General features: G+C 42.8%; 2 protein-coding genes and 1 long non-coding RNA gene across 9 annotated transcripts in view; 1 reads left to right on the plus strand and 2 right to left on the minus strand.

Annotated features, from left to right (window-relative positions):
• Positions 1 to 757, minus strand: part of CEP63 (centrosomal protein 63) — a 45223-nt gene extending 44466 nt beyond the window's left edge. The window contains exon 1 of one of the 4 annotated variants that reach the window (XM_037525953.2): positions 455 to 757. Coding sequence is in view for 1 of the 4 variants with exons in the window: in XM_037525945.2 (XP_037381842.1) it covers positions 451 to 464 (14 nt within the window). In the remaining 3 variants the exon portion in view is untranslated. Of the gene's footprint in view, positions 1 to 5; positions 65 to 343; positions 366 to 450 lie in introns of those variants that run through there. The other 3 variants (XM_037525945.2, XM_037525949.2, XM_037525952.2) reach the window with 3 other exon arrangements.
• On the plus strand, positions 486 to 8685 carry ANAPC13 (anaphase promoting complex subunit 13). Of its 4 annotated transcripts, none has more exons than XM_037525954.2 (3): positions 486 to 542; positions 2735 to 2860; positions 6682 to 8685. In XM_037525954.2, exons 2-3 carry the CDS (start codon positions 2762 to 2764, stop codon positions 6805 to 6807), a joined length of 225 nt encoding a protein of 74 aa, XP_037381851.1. In that variant the 5' UTR covers positions 486 to 542; positions 2735 to 2761; the 3' UTR covers positions 6808 to 8685. The 4 variants fall into 4 exon arrangements, with proteins under 4 accessions (XP_037381851.1, XP_037381852.1, XP_037381854.1 ...); XM_037525955.2 differs by lacking the exon at positions 486 to 542 and adding an exon at positions 791 to 895; XM_037525957.2 differs by lacking the exon at positions 486 to 542 and adding an exon at positions 902 to 945.
• A 5863-nt stretch (positions 8686 to 14548) lies between these two features.
• LOC119256940 (uncharacterized) lies at positions 14549 to 16876 on the minus strand. Its single transcript, XR_005127931.2, has 3 exons — positions 16742 to 16876; positions 15797 to 15848; positions 14549 to 14760 (listed from the first exon to the last, which is right to left on the minus strand). It is a non-coding gene; the product is annotated as an uncharacterized LOC119256940 (long non-coding RNA).
• Positions 16877 to 18155: the final 1279 nt, after the last annotated feature.

Here is an 18155-nt window from a genome sequence, read left to right on the forward strand (position 1 = left end):
ACCACCTGGCGGGCCCGGTTGGCGCGCCGGGGAGGGCCACGTCCGCCTCCGCAGGTGGGCTGGGCGTACGCGGCGAGGCCGGCGGGCGGAGAGCCAGAGCGGACCCGGGCCGGCGGGGGCGGGCCGAAGGCCAGCGGGCGGCGGTGGCCAGCAGCCCGGGCCCACACCGCCGCACGGCGGGCGGCATCCCCGGAGCCTCGGCGGCCCCGGGCCCAGGGCATGCCCAGCCCTCGACAGTCCTACGTGCGCACATGCGGTTACAGCGCCGCCGCGAGCGCGCCCCCGAGCCTTCCCGCCGTTACCTCCCCCGCCCCCGGCGGCGCGCACGCGCGTCAGCGCCAACCTGACGTCCAGGCTCTGGCGTCGGCACGTTCGTTCCGCCCACCGCCCTCTCACTTTTAATTGAAACGTCTTCCCAGACTGCCCCCCCGCGCAAGCCGATGGGCTCACCCACATCCGGGCATCGACGCGTAGGCGGGCGAGTCACATGACGCTGAAGGCGGGGCTTGGCGTCAGCGGGTGCGGCGCTGGGCCGGGTGCCGGTAAGGGTTTCCCGCGCGCCAAGCCTACGGCTCTTGAAGGAGCGGGCACGCGTGCTTCCTCAGCGGCGGACTGCTCCCACTCCCGTCGCGGAGGCCGGGGTCTTCACTGCGCGCTCATGATCGCTTCTTTGACCTCCCGTAGGGTCGGACGGAAAGGGACTGGAGCGGCGGCCCGGGACCTCCCCCGCCTCCACGTTTGGTTTAGCCAGCCTCGGGCCGGAAGCCGCGGCGGGGGGCGGGCTCACGCACCTGGACGGAGGGTGGTGGCCTGCGAGGGTCAATTCTAGTGCGGGGCCAAGGCCTTCCTGTTTTCATCGTGTAAATTTGTGTTTACAGAGCTTGAAAGCACAGAGGTGGATAAAACTTGCGCCTGCCTCGGGCAGTGTCACGAGCTCCCCTTTGGGTCCGTTTACTGCGCCCAGGCCAGCGCGGGGTGGGCGGAGAGACGGGTAACCGCGCTCCGCCTGGGTCTAGGAGAAGATTTGGGGAAGGAGGCGACCCAAGAGCTACGTTTTTAGACTGACGAGGAGTTAGCTGGGGGAAAAGGAAGAATAAAGAGACTTCCAGACTCTGGGACTGCCACATGTGTAAGGCGTGTGTTCAGGAAATGGGTGGGTGGTTTAGTCTGCCAAGCCTGACAAGTGCTTGGAACAGTGACGGTGTTCTGCCTGTCTAGTAACAGCCTAGCCTTTCGGCACCTTAACTCTGGAAATATGATGTGGACCCCTGCGCTGATGCCTGTGTTGAATTTGGAAGGAAAAGCAGGTTTTAGTGTTGGGGGAAAGAGACTTAAGCGCAAAGGCTGGGAAGGGTGACAGAAGTGTTTGGAAGAGGGGCAGGTGAAAAAAGATTGAAGTCAAATTGGGGAAAGGTGTGCTAAAGAATCACTCACACAAAATGTACACATTACCGTTGGAGACAGTAATACCTGAACATTTGGTCGCAAAACTGGCTTAAGTTATTTATGGATCATAAAAACACGAAGCTTTCCAGGACAGATGGAGTGATTTGAGAAAATTACAAAAAGATGAAATCTGTGTAGTCCTGGGAAAATCAGCAGGTTTGAGCAGGGAGAAGGTTATTTCAGAGCATCGAGGACAGAGGACTGGCAGTAGGAAAAAGGAGGGCAGCAGGAAATTTTTGTTTGTAGAACAAAAATTCCAAAATTGTATCTGAAGCTGAGAGTAGGACACCTGGTGTGTATCTTTCCTAATGACGGGTTGTTTCACTTTGAATTATACCAGAAAGTACTGGATTAATTCTTGAGTGAAACAGGCCTCATTTGGCTCATTACTGGCACAAGTAGCTGGGCACTTTTTTCTTTAGTGGGCATAAAAATCCTTCTTCCACCCCAACCTATATAATTATGACCCAAGTATTCTGGCCATCTTGCAGTCAGATTCAGGGAACCCAGAGCTACCTTCCAAGCTATCTGCAGCAGTTTAGGAGAACAACAGGGAATCGGCCATGATCAAGGAGCTAAGTAAGCATCTAGACCACTTGGGTTAGGCACTGAAACCAGGACAGCATTAAGAATTGGGAAGGAACCCCAATGGCGCACAGAAACTGGGTTCTTTCCACTATTATTCACCCGGAGGTGATCCTTTCAGAGCTCAACTTGGCTGCTATATTAAGAAGGGAACCAGTTGCCTAACAAGTATAATTGCCAACATCTTGTCTTGAGGATTTGTGTCTGTGGTTGATCACTTGGCATATTCAGAATGTTCATTAGCTCCTGCCTTTAAGAGCACCAAGATAGGAGCCAAGGCAGGTGGAAACCTTTGTAAAATGGTGCAGAAGAGGCTAGAGGGGCCAGAAAAGTGACTTAGTTATGAATCAGAGACACATCATAAGCATCTGGAACAGGAAAGTTGAATGTGAAAATTAGGAGAGAAAAGCTGCATTCCAGATCTACTGTGGTCTGGTAAACAAGGCCCTCAGATGTGTTGCCCCTTGTCATACTCTGAGACTGGTCTATTAGCTTCACTGTGTTTGTCTGGTCTATACTTCTGCTTGAGAGGAAGAGAGATCATGCTCTTATAATTAAGTTGTCAAGTGACCAGAGGAGTCTTAACCCTAGTGATGTTATGCCAAAAGACACCTCCTGGCTAAAAAATCCTAAGGAATCCTAGTTCTGGATTATACCATCTCCTCAGTCCTCATATTTAAGATATAATCTATTTGATTTATAGATCTGACAAGATTGAAACTGCAAGAGAATGGACAGTGAAGTACAAAGAGATGGAAGGATCTTGGATTTGATTGATGATGCTTGGCGAGAAGACAAGCTGCCTTATGAAGATGTTGCCATACCACTGGTAGGTTATGATTTGTGCTGAGAATAGGTTAAATGTATCATCTGGGAGACCCTCATAGAGGTGGGATATTAATGAACAGATAAACTATTAAAACCAAGGAATGAAAGCTGTGGTGTCCTCTTAACTCTAGAGACCACTGGAGAGCATCTAGCACAGTCTTTTACTTGAGATATGAAATGTGGTTCAGACAGTTGACATGACTGGCTCACTTAGAGATCCTACCATGACTGGAACCCAAGTTTTCTGAACCATGGTATGTTCTGTCCACCATGCCAAAACTAGTAAGCCTGATGAGAGTTTAATGCATAAAGTGGTAAGGAGAAAAAAACGGAGGCATATAAGCTATGTTTCTTCTCTACCTGTGGCTTGTCAGTCTGTTGGCATTTTTCTAGAAGTTCACATTCAGGGAACATACCTGGCTTTTCTTTTGCATTTAGACCAATAGTCTCCTGGAATACTCTTTTTTCCTAAACTTTGGAAAACTGTCCTGCAAGAAGGTTAAGTTTTGCTTGTATGAATGCTTATTAAAAGTCCTATTTATGTCATAGAACAAGGAGAATAGACCCTAGGGACTGTTTTTCTTTAAAGCATGCCTATTGCCCTGAAAAGAGCTGTTAATAAAAGCTTGCTGGTAGACTGATGCTTCTACTATTTATAGAGAAATAAAATTCAACTCACCCACATTTTCATTTCAGAATAAGAGATAATAATGTGTTCAACGAATAAGTCACAACTTAGTTTAGGAAAATAATACCCAAAAAAGAGTATATTAAGAATTATAACTGCCATTTATTCAATAACAGTTTTATACCATACACCAATGTTGAAATCTGACATTGAATCTCTATTCCTTAAAACAACCTTGCAAAAAAACCCGAAAATTCCATTTTATAGGGAGGAGATAGGATCAGAGGGGCATGTGCCCAAGAGGCTGGTAACTGATAACTTGGACTTTACACCTAGGTCTGTGAGATTATAGATGCTGAGAACTTTTGTTCATTTGACAAACATTTGCCCTTTCATTAGACAGGCATTTTTTTTTTTTAAATCTACTGTGTGCCATAGGACTAGGTGAACATAAAATAACAGTTTCTGCCCCTGGGGTCTAGCGAGGCAGCATATATAAATAAAAATTATAATAAGTGCTCTAAGTAGTACTTGTGAACAACTACATAGTAAAGGAAGTGGCTAATTGTCTGTTGAGCATTAGGGATGGCTTTGGAGAAATGTCATACTTATACTGGTTATAAGGGAAACCCAGAAGTTTAGTGGGGGTAGACAGGGACACTCCAGCAGAAAGGACATATGTGCAAAGGCTTAGAGTTTTGAAATACTTTGGGACCTGATGAGGCATTCAGTGTGGACAGGGAGAATATTTGTCACAGAAGGAGGCAGGTAAGTTGGGTGTGAACCAGATTTCAAAAGGAGTGTTTTTCCCATACTTAGACCTCATCCTGGGGACATCCAGGAATGAGGGGTCTTCAGAATAGAAGTCTGCCGGGGTGAAATTTTGTTTCAGTAAGTAAGTTTTGCAGCATTATCAGAGAATGTTTGATATGGAGAAAGGGGTAAGTGACAGGATAGTGACACCAGTTATTGCAGTAGTCTAGGCAAGCAAGAGGGACCTGAACAAAAGTGAGAAAGTGGAGGGGAATTGCCAAACTCTGGGTATGTTTATGACAGGACTTGGAGAGTGAGTGTGTTGACTTCCAGTATAGCCTGGTTCTGCAGCTAATCCCTGGCTTTTCCCATGTCTTGTGATTCTGAGCGGTATATCAGCTTCTGCTGCATAGCAAATCATCCTAAAATGTAGTGGCTTGAAACAGCTATTTATCTCATGATTTTATAGCTTAACTAATAGGGTCTGCTGGTCCTCACCAGCTTTGCCAGTCTCTGCTGGATGGTTGTGTTTTGTAGTCAGCCAGGAGCAGGCTGGTTGGAGGTAACTCAGGACACTTGAACACACCTGGCAATTAGCAGACAGTGAGCTGGCATGATGAGGTGACTACGGCCACTGTCTCTCAGCCAGCCAGCAGATTAGTCCAGACTTCTTCATATGGCCTCCCAGGTTGTAGGAGTAGCGTAAGAAGAAACTGAAGCCACATGGAGCCTAGGTTAGGTTAGGACCTGGCCCACGGGCACTGCAGCTGCTTTCTTTCTGCCAAAGCAAGCCACATGGCTACTCAAATCCAAGATGGGGGAAATAGACTGGACCTTTTCATAGGAGTAGTTGCAAAGAATTACAACCCTTTTTGTAGTATACCATAACAGATGGTTATGTTTATGATACATTATTTCCCAAGCACATGTAATTTTTTTTGTTGGCATTACAATATGAAAACTGTATTGTAGAAAGCTTACCACAAATGGGACGAAATGAAGCAAACTTGCTACCTCTGATTTAAACAATTAATTAACCAAGGTCCTGTTTATGTTTTGTCAGCTGTAAGTAAGTTTTGGAGCCAAACTTTAAGTTTGATTGTTTTATCGCTTTGTAATAAATGATTTTTTTTTAATTTGTTCTGTTTGAATCTCAGTCTTCTGTTTGTAGAGCACGATGTATGTGATTCAGATATACTTGTGCATATTTTAAGTAAATTGCTTCATATATATTGAGCATGATTTTAAATTCTATATATGTATATATACATGAACTGTAAATTGGAATCTAGTGAGAAATGGTAAGTATGGATATTAAGTAATAGTTTGCTAACCTAAAAAAAAGTAATATAGTTAATTAAAACAGCTATTTATCTCATGATTTTATGTATCTGTGAACTCTGGTCCAGAGTCCTGGTAGTAATAAATTTAAATTTAAAATATCAGGGGAAAAGTTCTCATCACACGCACAAAAAAGGTAACTGAGTGGGGTGATGAATGTATTAACTAACCTTACTGTGGTAATCATTTTGTAACCTAAGATTCAGATCATCATGTTGTACACCTTAAACTTACACAATGTTATATGAAAATTTCTCAATAAAGTTTGCAAATCAATATATAAGGAAACTATTCCAGATTTTACTCTTTTTAAGTGTGGCCCATGGTTTACCATTTTAAGAAAACGGCTAAAACAACATGGGATGGCCATTTACGATATTGCATGTTACTCTGCTTCACCACCAGGGAGAGATCGCTATTCTGTTTCTTTTTAGTGTGCCCCACTTACCTCTTTTATTATATAGGCATGTTGAGTACAAGATAGTTTCTGAATACATTTCTTGTACTTAAGGAATATACCAGCCAATGTAGTATTGTGTTAAAGCAGCCTCCCACCCAAAAAAAGATTTAGTGTCAGCTTATTTCAGTGTTCCTACTCAGTAGTAATAAAAACAAATATACCTTGAGTAATGGATGCAGAATACTGAAAACTATACTTACCCTTGACTAAACTACCTGTTTAGTACTGATAGCAGTCCTTCATGGCGATGGCTACTATTTTTCTCTCAAGAAGAAACGAAGACTCCAAGAGTTTGAGTATCTTGCCCAGGTTACCCATTAAATGGTGGAGTCATACACTCAAATCCCAGTCACTTCTGGGAGTTTGTACCTTTCACCTCTGCCACACTGCCTTCTGCGCAAGTGCTGGAGTCATCACATTGTCATCCCCTACTGGACATGGACCAGGGTACACTTTGAGAGCTGCTTCTGATTTCTCCTCATATCTTTTTATTCTAGCTCTTCCTTCAGAATGCCCTTCTTTCACTTATGCCCTTTGTTTCTAGGACTGAGCAGACTTTCAATCTAAGAGCGCTTGAGTTTTAAGGGGTTTGTTAATGTAAAGTATACCATCATTCTGATTGGCCATTGTACCTTTTCAGAACGAGCTTCCTGAACCTGAACAGGACAACGGTGGCACCACAGAATCTGTTAAAGAACAAGAAATGAAGTGGACAGACTTAGCCTTACAGTACCTCCATGAGAATGTTCCCCCCATAGGGAACTGATCCCTGACTCCTTTTTCATTGATGGATTTGGAAAAAAAAATACATAGATGCAAAAATTTTTTTCTGTCTCCTAATTCAGATCTTTTAGTGGTAGATCAGAAAATGCATGCCTGCTTAGTTTGTAGCGAAAAAGTACAATGTAGAAATCCTTACAGAGGGAGAAACTGATTTGATACTTCTTAGGAATGCAGCGTATTTGGCTCTTTGAACCTAAGTTTTTCATTCACTAGCTTGTATTTGAACATGATTTGGATAAATATTTGCCTTTAATTCTAGTTTTGCTTTACTATCAGAGTTTAGCACACTACTTATGTGTGTCCTGTGACACAGGTGATTAAAGATATGAGAGGAAAAGGCAAAGAGGAGCTGATACAAGAATTATTGACTTCCTGTGTACCCCGCCCTAAGAAGCAATCTAAGTGAATGTGAGTGGAGCTTGTAGATATAATGGATATGTAAAGAACCCACTCATTGACTGCTAGGATTCCTAAGATTCCCCAAGGTATTTTCAAACTTTGAATACGTTTACCCATTAAAAAATTGTCTGATAGTTACCTCTGCCCTATGTCCCTACAGCCTCCTTTGGTGCCCCTGGAATAAGATCTTTGACTACTTGGAACACTGGTTTTATCCAGTGACATGATACAGCCCTTGAAGATATAACTGAAACACTGTGAACTCAGTGGTTATACATTTGTCTAAGAATTTGTATTTTGCAAAACACATTCACAGACGTTTATCTCCTGGAATTGTTTGCCTGGGTAAAGTAGTGTCTTTCTTGTCCTCTACCCAGATTGTAAACTCTGCAGGAAGAGTTCATGCCTTATATTTCTATATCCCTCATTGAAAAATGCATAAAAAACAAATTAACTGATTTTTGGTTTTCAACCAGAAACAGTTGTAACAACTCTTCGGTAATCCAGAAATATGCAGGCCAATCTTACTACACATCAATATCCTGCCTAGAATCATTCATCTCAGAATAAAGACCCCACAGTGCCTGTCCTTTGATAACTGAAGGAAAAAACAGCCCAGTCCTAGACCTGAAGCTGACACTGAGTCTTCCAGCTGTGGCAAAGACACCCATGCATTGGGGCCACCACCTTCAAGGGCCCTGTTGGCATCTAAGGCTAGCAATAGCGACCCAGAAGGACTGAAGAGTAGAGGTCCTCACCCACTTGAAGTCATTCATGAGTGTGCTAATGCTTGTGAGTCTCCTTAAGAGACAAAGGACACCCCAGTGTCCACATATTTCTAATTGCAGCTGCAATACAGCGCAGTAGAACTGAAAAGGTTTAATTTGGAAAGCTTTGCACTGGCTCAAGGAAAATACAGTGGTGGCTAGGATTAGCAAGATGGATGTAAGGGGACTTTGATAACTTAAAATTGTCCAGATGCACCCAGTGAGAAGTATATTTCATGAAGCCAGCATCATTGATCATGGTGTGGTTTTAGACTAGGGTGCCCAGTGCAAGTGCTGCCTTTGTGACTCAGGCCAAGCCAGACGCTAATAGAGAGGCAGCCTCTGTCCTCTGGACACAGAGAATCTGGGTTGAGGATCTACCCACTTCATAAGAATATAAGTGATAGTAGTGACAGCCATGGCTAACCGAACCCTTCTGTGTGTTTCAGAGGAGTGGTCTCTAGCCCTGCAGTTCACTTTTTAGTTAGATATTACTGTCCTTTGTGACTGTGTATGACTTGTTCCAAGTTAAAGTTAATTTGTTTCAAGTTAAAAACTTGTTCTAAATCACTCAAGTAGTCAGTGGATTCCAAACCGTGTCCTCTCCCCGGGCCATGTGACCTCCCCGGTGACACTCCATGACCACTCCATTCTGAAATGGGAAGAAAATCCTCTCAGTACATTCAGAGCTTCAAAATGTTTCCTTAGTTTTTATAATTGAGAGAAATAACTAAAAAATAATTTTTTATTAAGAACCCAGGAATCATGAAACATTTAAAAATTCAACCAATCCCAGTGCCTGTATAAAATAACTACTTCCATGAACCACAGTGGTGTCACGTGATGTGTTTTCAGAGTCTGTGCATCGGGAGTAAAACAATAGCAATGCTATATAGTCACCAGCAGAGGGCACTCAATTCCTTTGAGAAAGTTTGAATTGCCGCAGAGCCTGTAGTAAATTCTGAAACAAGCTCCTGAATAAAGATGTTACTACTTGGAAGTGATTCTTCATATGTGGGTTGCCCAAAGAGCTGGATAGGGGTTTGTGTGAATTTTTTGGATTCAGGACAGTGCACCTTGTGGACTCCTCTCTTGTGCTATGTGGGGAGCCAGTTCAAAACTTTGGTTACATAAAAAAGTAGCTAGAATCAGGAATTTTGCCTGCCTGTGACACTAACTTAAGCTCATGATAAGGTCTGGGGACTTTTTCAGTAAGCCATTTCCCAGATATTTGTGTTAAGTAATTGGGATAATTGAGGCATCACGCTGGAATAATCCACTAGGCTCCAGAAAGACATTTCCCAAAGCTCCCTTTCTTTATTTGACCCTGATTTACTCACAATTGATTCACCAGTTTTTTGTCATGTCACACCCAATTAATGAGTTCCTGTGGAAAGTAGTGAGGGATTAAGGACTGGCAAGACAGTTGGGTGGTCTCTTAAGGAGACTACATAGCTTGTCTCTGTGGCCTCTGCCCCTAAGCCAGCTAGGACTGGCTTCATGGCCTCTTCCCCTGTGTAATCACACAGGACTCTGCACTCAGAAGCCTGCTGTAACTGTCTTGTAGCTCATAATCTTAGATTTTTGAATAAGGGCCCATGTTTTCATTTTGCTCCTGACCCCATAAACTCTGCAGCTGGTCCTTGAATGTCTGTCATCCACCCACAGTTATCCATGTTGAATGGTAACTCACTTGGCCCAGCAGGTGCCCTCACCTTGGGAGTGAGAATTCAAGGTACTGTGAGTGTTGGCCTTGGCGGTGGCAGAAAAGCAGGCAGATCCAGGGGAGTGGCAGGTGGAGAGTTGGAGCAGCCCTCCAGGCTTGCTGAGGCCTCCTGAATTCCCCTGGTTCCTTACAAAACCTTACAGTGCAGTTGCTGAAATTGTTTTCTGAGCTCAGCTGAGTTCTATGAAGATCTCGCCACCTGTACACTAACCTAACTGACCCACAGGGTAAGGGATAGATGTAGAAACACTGGCAAGCAGTAAGACAAGTTCTCTGGACATCTAAAAACTTGAAGCAAGAATCTCACCCATTCTCCAGATATGGCCTTGCTAAATTTCATCTGGCTCTTAGTCAACTACCACAGCTCTGGGTACAAGCGACTGTTGTCTCAGTCATGCGCTTACTGAAATAAGATACAAGACAATTACAGAGTGGGGAACAGGGGTCAAGACATGCATTCGTGAAGGGTTCTACCTAGGCTTTTATTTTAGTTAACTCTTTTGTGTCGAACCATGTGAAAAAAAATATTTTAATTGGTCAAAAATCATCAGTCATAATTTCCTATGTCTTTAGCTAATATTATTCTTACCTAGAGCCAATTGTGCACATATACACACAACACAAACACAAACCGGATCTAATGGGCAGGCGAGGAGCCGGCAAAGGGTGGAGAATTTGAAAACAACAAAATGACTGGAAAGGAAGTGAGGGAGGTTGATGTATAAACCCATCCCAGTTATTCCAAGCCTTCCCTGGTGACTCAGATCCCCTTTATCGTGGTGCCACCTCCCAAGGGCAAAAGGGGTTTTCCTCCAACCAGGCCGTGATCTTGCCTCCACTCTCTTGGCATCTCTGTCCTTACTTCTTCCCCACCTGGCATCTTAGTCTCAAAGCAATTCCCTTGTCCCTGCCACCACACTCATAGTTGGTACTCACTGGCACACAATCTAACTGTGCAGGACTTCTTGAGGATGAGCAAGGTGGCAGCCTCTTGCTCGCCTCTTTCCCAACAGGCATGTCCTAACATCTGTCATCAACTAAGACCCACATAACCGCCCCTAACCCGACCCGGAGAGAAACAGCCTGCCCGCTGAGAACCTTCTGTCCGTTCCCATCTCCCTGGTGTGTGTGTTCTCAGTTGTCCTCCAATTCCCCTCAGGGACTCACACTCAGGACTATGGAGATGTTGTGATGTTGACATACTCCCTCCTCTCCACTCACAGCTTTGTGCTTGGGGAGATTAGGTGCTAGCAACAGAGGAGTACGGGCAGCTCCAGAGTACAAGAATAATGAGTCCCAGGTTGCATGGGAGATCCCCAGGTAGTCTGGACCCAGCCGAAGTGGAGGGGGCTGCAGTTCTAGTGCCCTCCTCCCATTCACTGCTGCCTACCTCTCACCCAGTTTCTCTTTTTCACTTGCGCAATCAATCAATCTTTTTGCATGTTCCTATTTCTCTTGCTGTTTTCCCTCTCTTAATTCAAGCATGTATCTAAATATTACATTGATAGTTCATACAGTTGACTTATTTTTCTTCATTCATATTGCAACTACTTTATCTGAGGAACACATATCAAGTTTGCATCTTTTCTTACTCTACAGAATAAAGTTACACACAAGCAAAATACACGATTGCTGCAACATAGAGTGGTTAGATTACAGACTTGGGAGACAGAAGGACCTAGGTTCAAAATCCAGTGTAGGGCCTCCCTGGTGGCGCAAGGGGTTAAGACGCAACCTATGAGGCTGTCCGCAGCCACTACAGTATGAGTTTGATCCCCGGCCAGGGAGCTACCCACGTGGTGCAGCATACTTCTCCTGGCTCGCCTGCTACTTCCCTTAGCAGTGTATTTCAGTCAGTCTACCTGTTCTGTTTCCCACTCTGTCTCTGGTGAATCCTTTCACCCCCCACATCTCTGGCCTGTACCCAAGTATATGTATGCATGAATAATAAATAAATCTTTTTTTAAAAAAAGCGTAGTGTGTACCAGCTGCCCATCCCTCAACAAGTTATTTACCTTTCTGAACCTCGGTTTCCTCATTGAAAATAGGGCTGCTAATATTGCTTATGTGATAGGGTTATTAGAGGATTAAGTGAGATAATGCCAGCAAAGTGCACAGATCAGTTTTGGCACATGGTGATCACCTGATAAATAATAATCATTTTTGTTTTCAACGTAATAAAACACTTAAGCATTTCAAAGAAATTCTACATTGAGACTCTGAAGCCAAACAAAAAAATAATTTTATTATGTAAACAATCATTGCTAAATAATCCTCAAGGGTTATTTTGTACAGTAGAAACAGAATGAATTAGGATGCAGAAAATGTAGGTTCCAGTTCTAGCTATCCCCTTACTGCAGCATGGCCAGGAGCCTGACTATCAACCTCTCAAAGCTTACTTCAAAGGGCTAGAAAGTGAGATGAATACAACGTGTTTAAAAGTATTTGGTACGGGCCTCCCTGGTGGCACAAGGGGTTAGGATGCAACCTATGAAGCTCCCCACAGCCACTACTGCACAAGTTCAATCCCCGGCCAAGGAGGTGACCCACATGGCGCAGCAGACCTCCCCTGACTCACCTGCTGCTCCCCTCAGCAGTGTATTTCAGTTGATCTGCCTGTTCTATTTCCCACTCTGTCTCTGGTGAATCTTCTCGTCCCCCAAAAAAACTCTGGCCTGTACCCCGATTCTTGTATGTATAAATAAATAAATCTTTAAAAAATATATTTGATAGTTATAAAAAAACTGCATAGACTTAAACATCATAATTTTTACGTGTATATTTGTAGTTTATTCTCAAATTCATGTTTCATCCAGCTCTTAAAATATGTGTTAACTTTCTTATAATTATGGTGCAAATAGGCATATCTGGATGTAAATTTGAAAAAAAACATTTTTTTTTTTCATTGAAGGAAACACCACAAACTACTGCCAGCCATTATCACCTCTAGAAACAAGATTCGAATAGCTGAGAGGAAAATTGTCACATCCTTATCTTTCTCTGAAAAGGTGGTGTGATGATGGGTAATTGTCTTTAAATAATAATGTAAATATTGTGAAGATCAGAATAGCACTTTTAAAAAATTTTTTACTGCCTTTGAATAAAGGTTTGGAATGTACATTAAAACTTCTGTTAGTATTCAGCAGCTTTCATTCCACCAGCATTCAGCAGGAATACAGGCTCATGCAAAGCACTCTGGGAGATACAAAGTAGATCAGACATGAGATTTTTACTTGCGATAACAATATGTTAAACCAGTTAAGACACTTAGGCATGGGGCCATATCCAAGAAAGAGGCCAGTGTGCCTGGGGCACAGTAATTCCTTAGTAAATAAGTACTATAGATGGACAAATGGATGCATGGACAGGCAGATGGATGACTGGATGGTTGGAGATACAAAGATAATGCCATGGAGGAGGGGAATTAGAAAAAGAATAGAACTACAGCTAAAGGAATTTGGGGAAACTTTGTGGAAAAGATAGTCTCTGAAAGCCAAGTAGAGATTAAACAAAAAGTTGGGAAGGTGTCTTCTGGTGATGATGTCCTGTCATTTCTGATTCATTCCCAGTTTCCCACCCCCTCTCTCCCTTCCTTCCAACTAAGAGGCAGAGCTGGTATGTTCGGAAAGTGTGGGAAATTTTTTTGGTAGTCACAATGACTGGGATAGTAAAGAAGGGGGGGGGTGTCAGAGTACACTCTTCATTTAATGGCCAGAGCTTTTTAATATACTGCAATAAAGAATTGTTCCATACAAAATTCTAATAGTGACCACATTGGAAAATGCCAGTAGGTGAGAGAAGCATCTTAAATAGATTATTACAATGTCATAAAGAAAATGCTGACAAAGATAGCCGCACATGTTTTCTGCTTTTGTCAGCCAAACCAAATTATGTGCCCTCCCTTCTAGGAAAGAAGCAAGGATTTAAGATTGGAAAGGCCCAAGGCAGGGATGCTGAGGAGACAGAGGGCTAGTCAACAGAGATTAATTAAACCTTAATTAAATCAAGGTCCCTTTTTTATTAGGGGAATTAACTTGTCATATATCTCCTTTAGGAAATGGCAAGCCCTATTTTAAAGAGAAACAAAGTGTGAAGTGACAATTTAATCCTTTTAAGCTTTACCTCGATTTTGCATCAAAAAAGCTAAACTGTCACTATATTTTTTAAATTTCTGCAAAATTAATGTACGATCAAATATGTTCATTCAATAAATTATGCTGGGACACTTGGTTTTCCATTTGGGAAAACAAAAATTAGGTTAGAGCCCTATCTCACACCACGTTAGAGATGATTTAAAGAATTAAATATAAACAAATAAAGGTGTTAGGAGAAAATTGTAGTTGGATACTTTAGGAATCTTGAAATAAGGGAGGCCTTCTTATTTAAGCTACAAAATCTAGTAACCAGAAAATATAAAAATATATATACTTGAGATTTCTATATGATGAAACTTATAACATTGAAAGAAGGTAGCCTTAATGTATACAAAGAATAGAAGGGGATATTAATATAATATAAAATGTTACTTTTCAGAAAATCCATCAAGCTTCTATAAATTAATAAGAAAAAGATAACCCAAACAGAAAAAAAGGCAATAGTTATCATCAGATAATTCACAAGGGAAAAAAGACATAAAACATGAAAATATGATTCTGGCAGACATTTCAGATTGATTCACTCCATGCCTACTACCTCTAGCTTGCTTACCTGCATGCTCAAGCCTGAAAAACTAATACCTACAAATCCCAGGCCCCCTTAGAGCTGAGCTTCTGCATGGGACCTAGCTTCCTCTCAAGAAATCAGACTCTGATAGCACATGCATTAAGGGAGTTCTTAATTTTTAATTTGATTTGGGCTTTATTTTTTTTTTTCTTGCATCAACATAGGCGAAATCTTGGTGTCTGGATGCTGGCTCCAGCTTTGTGGGTGTCATGGGCAGAACTTGGCATTCATCAGGCAGCTGAGGCAGTGTGGTCCTGGAGATCTTCCTTTCTTTCACATTGCCAAGTCAGCAATTGGGGCACAAATTCCAGAATCCCATTTCCTGGTCATGGCAGAAGAGGCAGCTCCTTTGATAAATGGCTTCATTGGGAGTTCTGGGAATCAGTTCTAGAATCTTAACCTAGTACCTGCTCTTCCACATGATCTGACATTTCCCGATTCTAGCAGTTTCCCCACCTTCTTTCTACTTGTTAAGCTACAGAAACTATCCAGAGTGGCTTTCATTGTCATCTGTACATGAATTCCAACACTATAACTAACCTTACTAATAATCAAAGAAATGCAAATTAAATGAACAATGAAATCATTTCTCATTCATCAGAATGTGAACACTTAAAAAGATTGATAAAATTCACCGTTGGTGAAGGTGGTGGGAATTGGGCTCTCTTGGGGCTTATGTGTGTTGAAGCAGCAGTTTGTGTGTGTTAAAGAGCAGTTTGGCAGTATTTACGCAAATGTAAAACGTGCATGGCATCCAAGCCAGCATTCCACCTCTAGGCATCTGTCAAAGAAAAATACTACTACATAACCTTAAAGAAATATTTTCCACAGATATTAACTACCTCATTATGAATAATGGAAAAATAATATTAAATAGCTGAAATCAAGAGGAAATAGTTAAGAAACTGATTATACAGCTATTCTCTGGAATACTCTGGAGTAGTCAAAGAATAAGGCAGAGTTCCAAGTACTAACATGGAAAGCTCTCAAACTTATTTCCAAGCAAAGAACAAACTGCAAAACATTGTGTGTAGTGTGATCTCAATTATGTTTAAAAACACATATAACAAAAGTATATGTTTCTATTTAAACAGAGATCTACGCCTGCATAAACAGGGCCCTACGTCTGCATAAACAGACAAAGGAGGGAAGGACACAAAACAGCTATGCTTCAGGCCGGGAAGGTGGGCTGAGGAGGGCCTGTGCAAGGCTTTTTTTTTTTTTTTTTGCTTCTACTCTCTAATTTTCTATTCTGTTTCAATGTTTGAATATTTTACAAGAATATATTTATATGTCCTATAATTATATTACTACATAAATTAAAAGGCTATAAAACACTATATAGGCAAGAGTCCAACCTTCAAATGTCTGAGCAAAAAGAAGAGATGGATTCATCGATCTATCATCTATCTAGAAAGAGAAAGAAAGCAAATGTGACAAAAATGTAACCTGTTGAATCTAAGTGGAGGGACAGGGCTTTAATTATACTATTCTTTCAACTTTTCTGTAGTTAGTCATTTTTTTTTGTAATATAAAACTAGAAGTAAAAGCACATCAAATACACATCCTTTGACACACACACACTTTTCCTATGCAAGCAGATTTTTCCAGATGTGGGAGCAAAGCCTATGGCTTGCTCAGCTGCAATTATGGCCAAAAGGCATTGGCCGTCCTTCCCGCTGGCTTCTGAGAGCAAGTGTCTCTCACTTCTGTGACCAGAGTCATGAGCAGCCTGCAGAGACCTCCATGTGCGCTAACTAGGGGAAGGTGACCAACTCCCTGGTCCCTCTGCAGGCTCAGGGCCTGGGCTTGCTGAGGAGCAGGAACCCAACTGTCCCTGCTCTTCCTGCAGAGGCAGGAAACCATGGCTAAACCCATGGCAACATCAAGTATGCTCCCCCCCACCCAAGGTGAATTTCTATGTCAGTTCCATGAGCGGGTGAGGTGGCCACTGGGTAAGAGGAAGAGGTGGGAGCTCCTTCAGGGTCCCATCAGGGGGCTAGGAAAGATTTCATTCATTCCAACCGGTACACTTAGAACCCCTCACTCAGTCCTCAACCTGGTGTTTATTTTTGAGAGAGTAGTTTGAACTGGAGGGAGGTTGGGGGATGGAATTGCAGAAAAAGGAATTGGAATTTTAATGAGAACCATCTGGACAATTTGCCAAGGATGCAATATTTGGTACAAGAAAGTAATTCCTCAGCTTAAATGAGCAAAAGAGAAATGAAGGAAATTATTACATTGTGCTTACTCCCCTCCTCCGCCCCCCTCCCCAAAGATACTGAACCATCTAGAACGCGCACATGACACACAACAGGGGCCGGGTGGGGCTGTGGTCAGGAGGAGAGCACGTCTCGCGCTGGCGTCTGCAGTGAGGAGGAATGTGTCTCCTCAGCCAAGGAGACTTTGAGGGATGGGTTGTGGTGGGCCCTGGGCCAGCGCCTGGAATCTGGGTAACCATGGAAATGGGCCCGCGGGTGACAACAAACACAAGATGGAATTTCAGCATTCTCAGCCAGGCCACAGAGGAATGGGAAAGTTCAGGAAAGTTTTTTTGTTTTAAACGGAGGAGGGGGTAGTGTGAGGTGTTGGGGGGTGGGGGGCGCTTGTTGGGGAGAGGAAGGAGAGGAAGAAGCCACAGTGTTCGGAATGAATGCTGTCTGCCCAGCATCATAGCGCAATCAAGGGGAGCTAGGTTCTCTCTATTTTCACTTTATTCTTTTCATTTATTTATAGCCTGCTTCATGCCAGCAAGGATTCCATTGGGGTCTAAAGCTACTCCTGAGGGTGCCGAGCACAGCCAGATTGCTGACCTTGCGTAGCTGCAACAGGCTGCAACATAATGATGTACATACTATGAGGACAGCCACCTTGAGCAGGATTCCGGTGCATGACAGCAATGCTGCCGCACAACAGCCCTGGGGCTGGGGTCACCAGGTCCCCACCTTACAGATGGGGAAAAGGCAAATCCAAGAGCCAAGATCACCCAGCAAATGAGTCTGTCTGCCTCAAAGCAACCCCATCCTTCTTGCACCATGTCATTGTGTGTGAAAGCTTTGTTCTGGAAAAAAAAATGAATTTTTAGGGCAGACAGCATTTATAAATAAAAGAAGCATTCTACATCCATCACAGGCAAATGTAGCTATTCTTATGAGTGAAGAAGAGAGCCTTAATGGAATGGGAAAAGATTCATGTAATGAAAGGAAGAAATTTTTAGAGCTACTGGGCAGAAAAATAAAAGAAAATAACCCAGTGATTCCAGAATTTTCTGAGGTTGTTAGAAATACAATGATTTAGTATCATGCCTGGACAGAGTCAGGGCCTGGACCAAAGTGACCATAAAGACATCCACTGTAGGCTCCTTGGTTGGCAGAAGGGGAGACCGGGCAGAATCAGGGCAGGAACCCAGAAGCAGGTCCATACTTGACCCTTGGGGTCCACAAGGAAGTAGTATGAATCGGCAGGATTAAAATAGGAGATAATAATGATTATTACAGAGTAGAGGAGCATTGATTCTGGTATCAGAAAATGGGGATTGGCATTCTTCAAAACCAAGATCAACAGGACATAAACTTCACTCTAGTTTAACGGTTGGAGCTAGTGGTAACTAAGAAGGAGCTTGTTTCAAAAAGTGAAAGAGGCTCAACAGTTAAGAGTTTAGCAAAGAAGATACTTTAAAATCAGCAAAGTTACATAACTTTATAACAGTTTGAAGAA

The sequence above is a fragment of the Talpa occidentalis genome, unplaced genomic scaffold, assembly GCF_014898055.3.
Source record: "Talpa occidentalis isolate TD23 unplaced genomic scaffold, MPIMG_talOcc4v2.1 talOcc4.4, whole genome shotgun sequence".
Classification (NCBI taxonomy): Eukaryota; Metazoa; Chordata; class Mammalia; order Eulipotyphla; family Talpidae; genus Talpa; species Talpa occidentalis.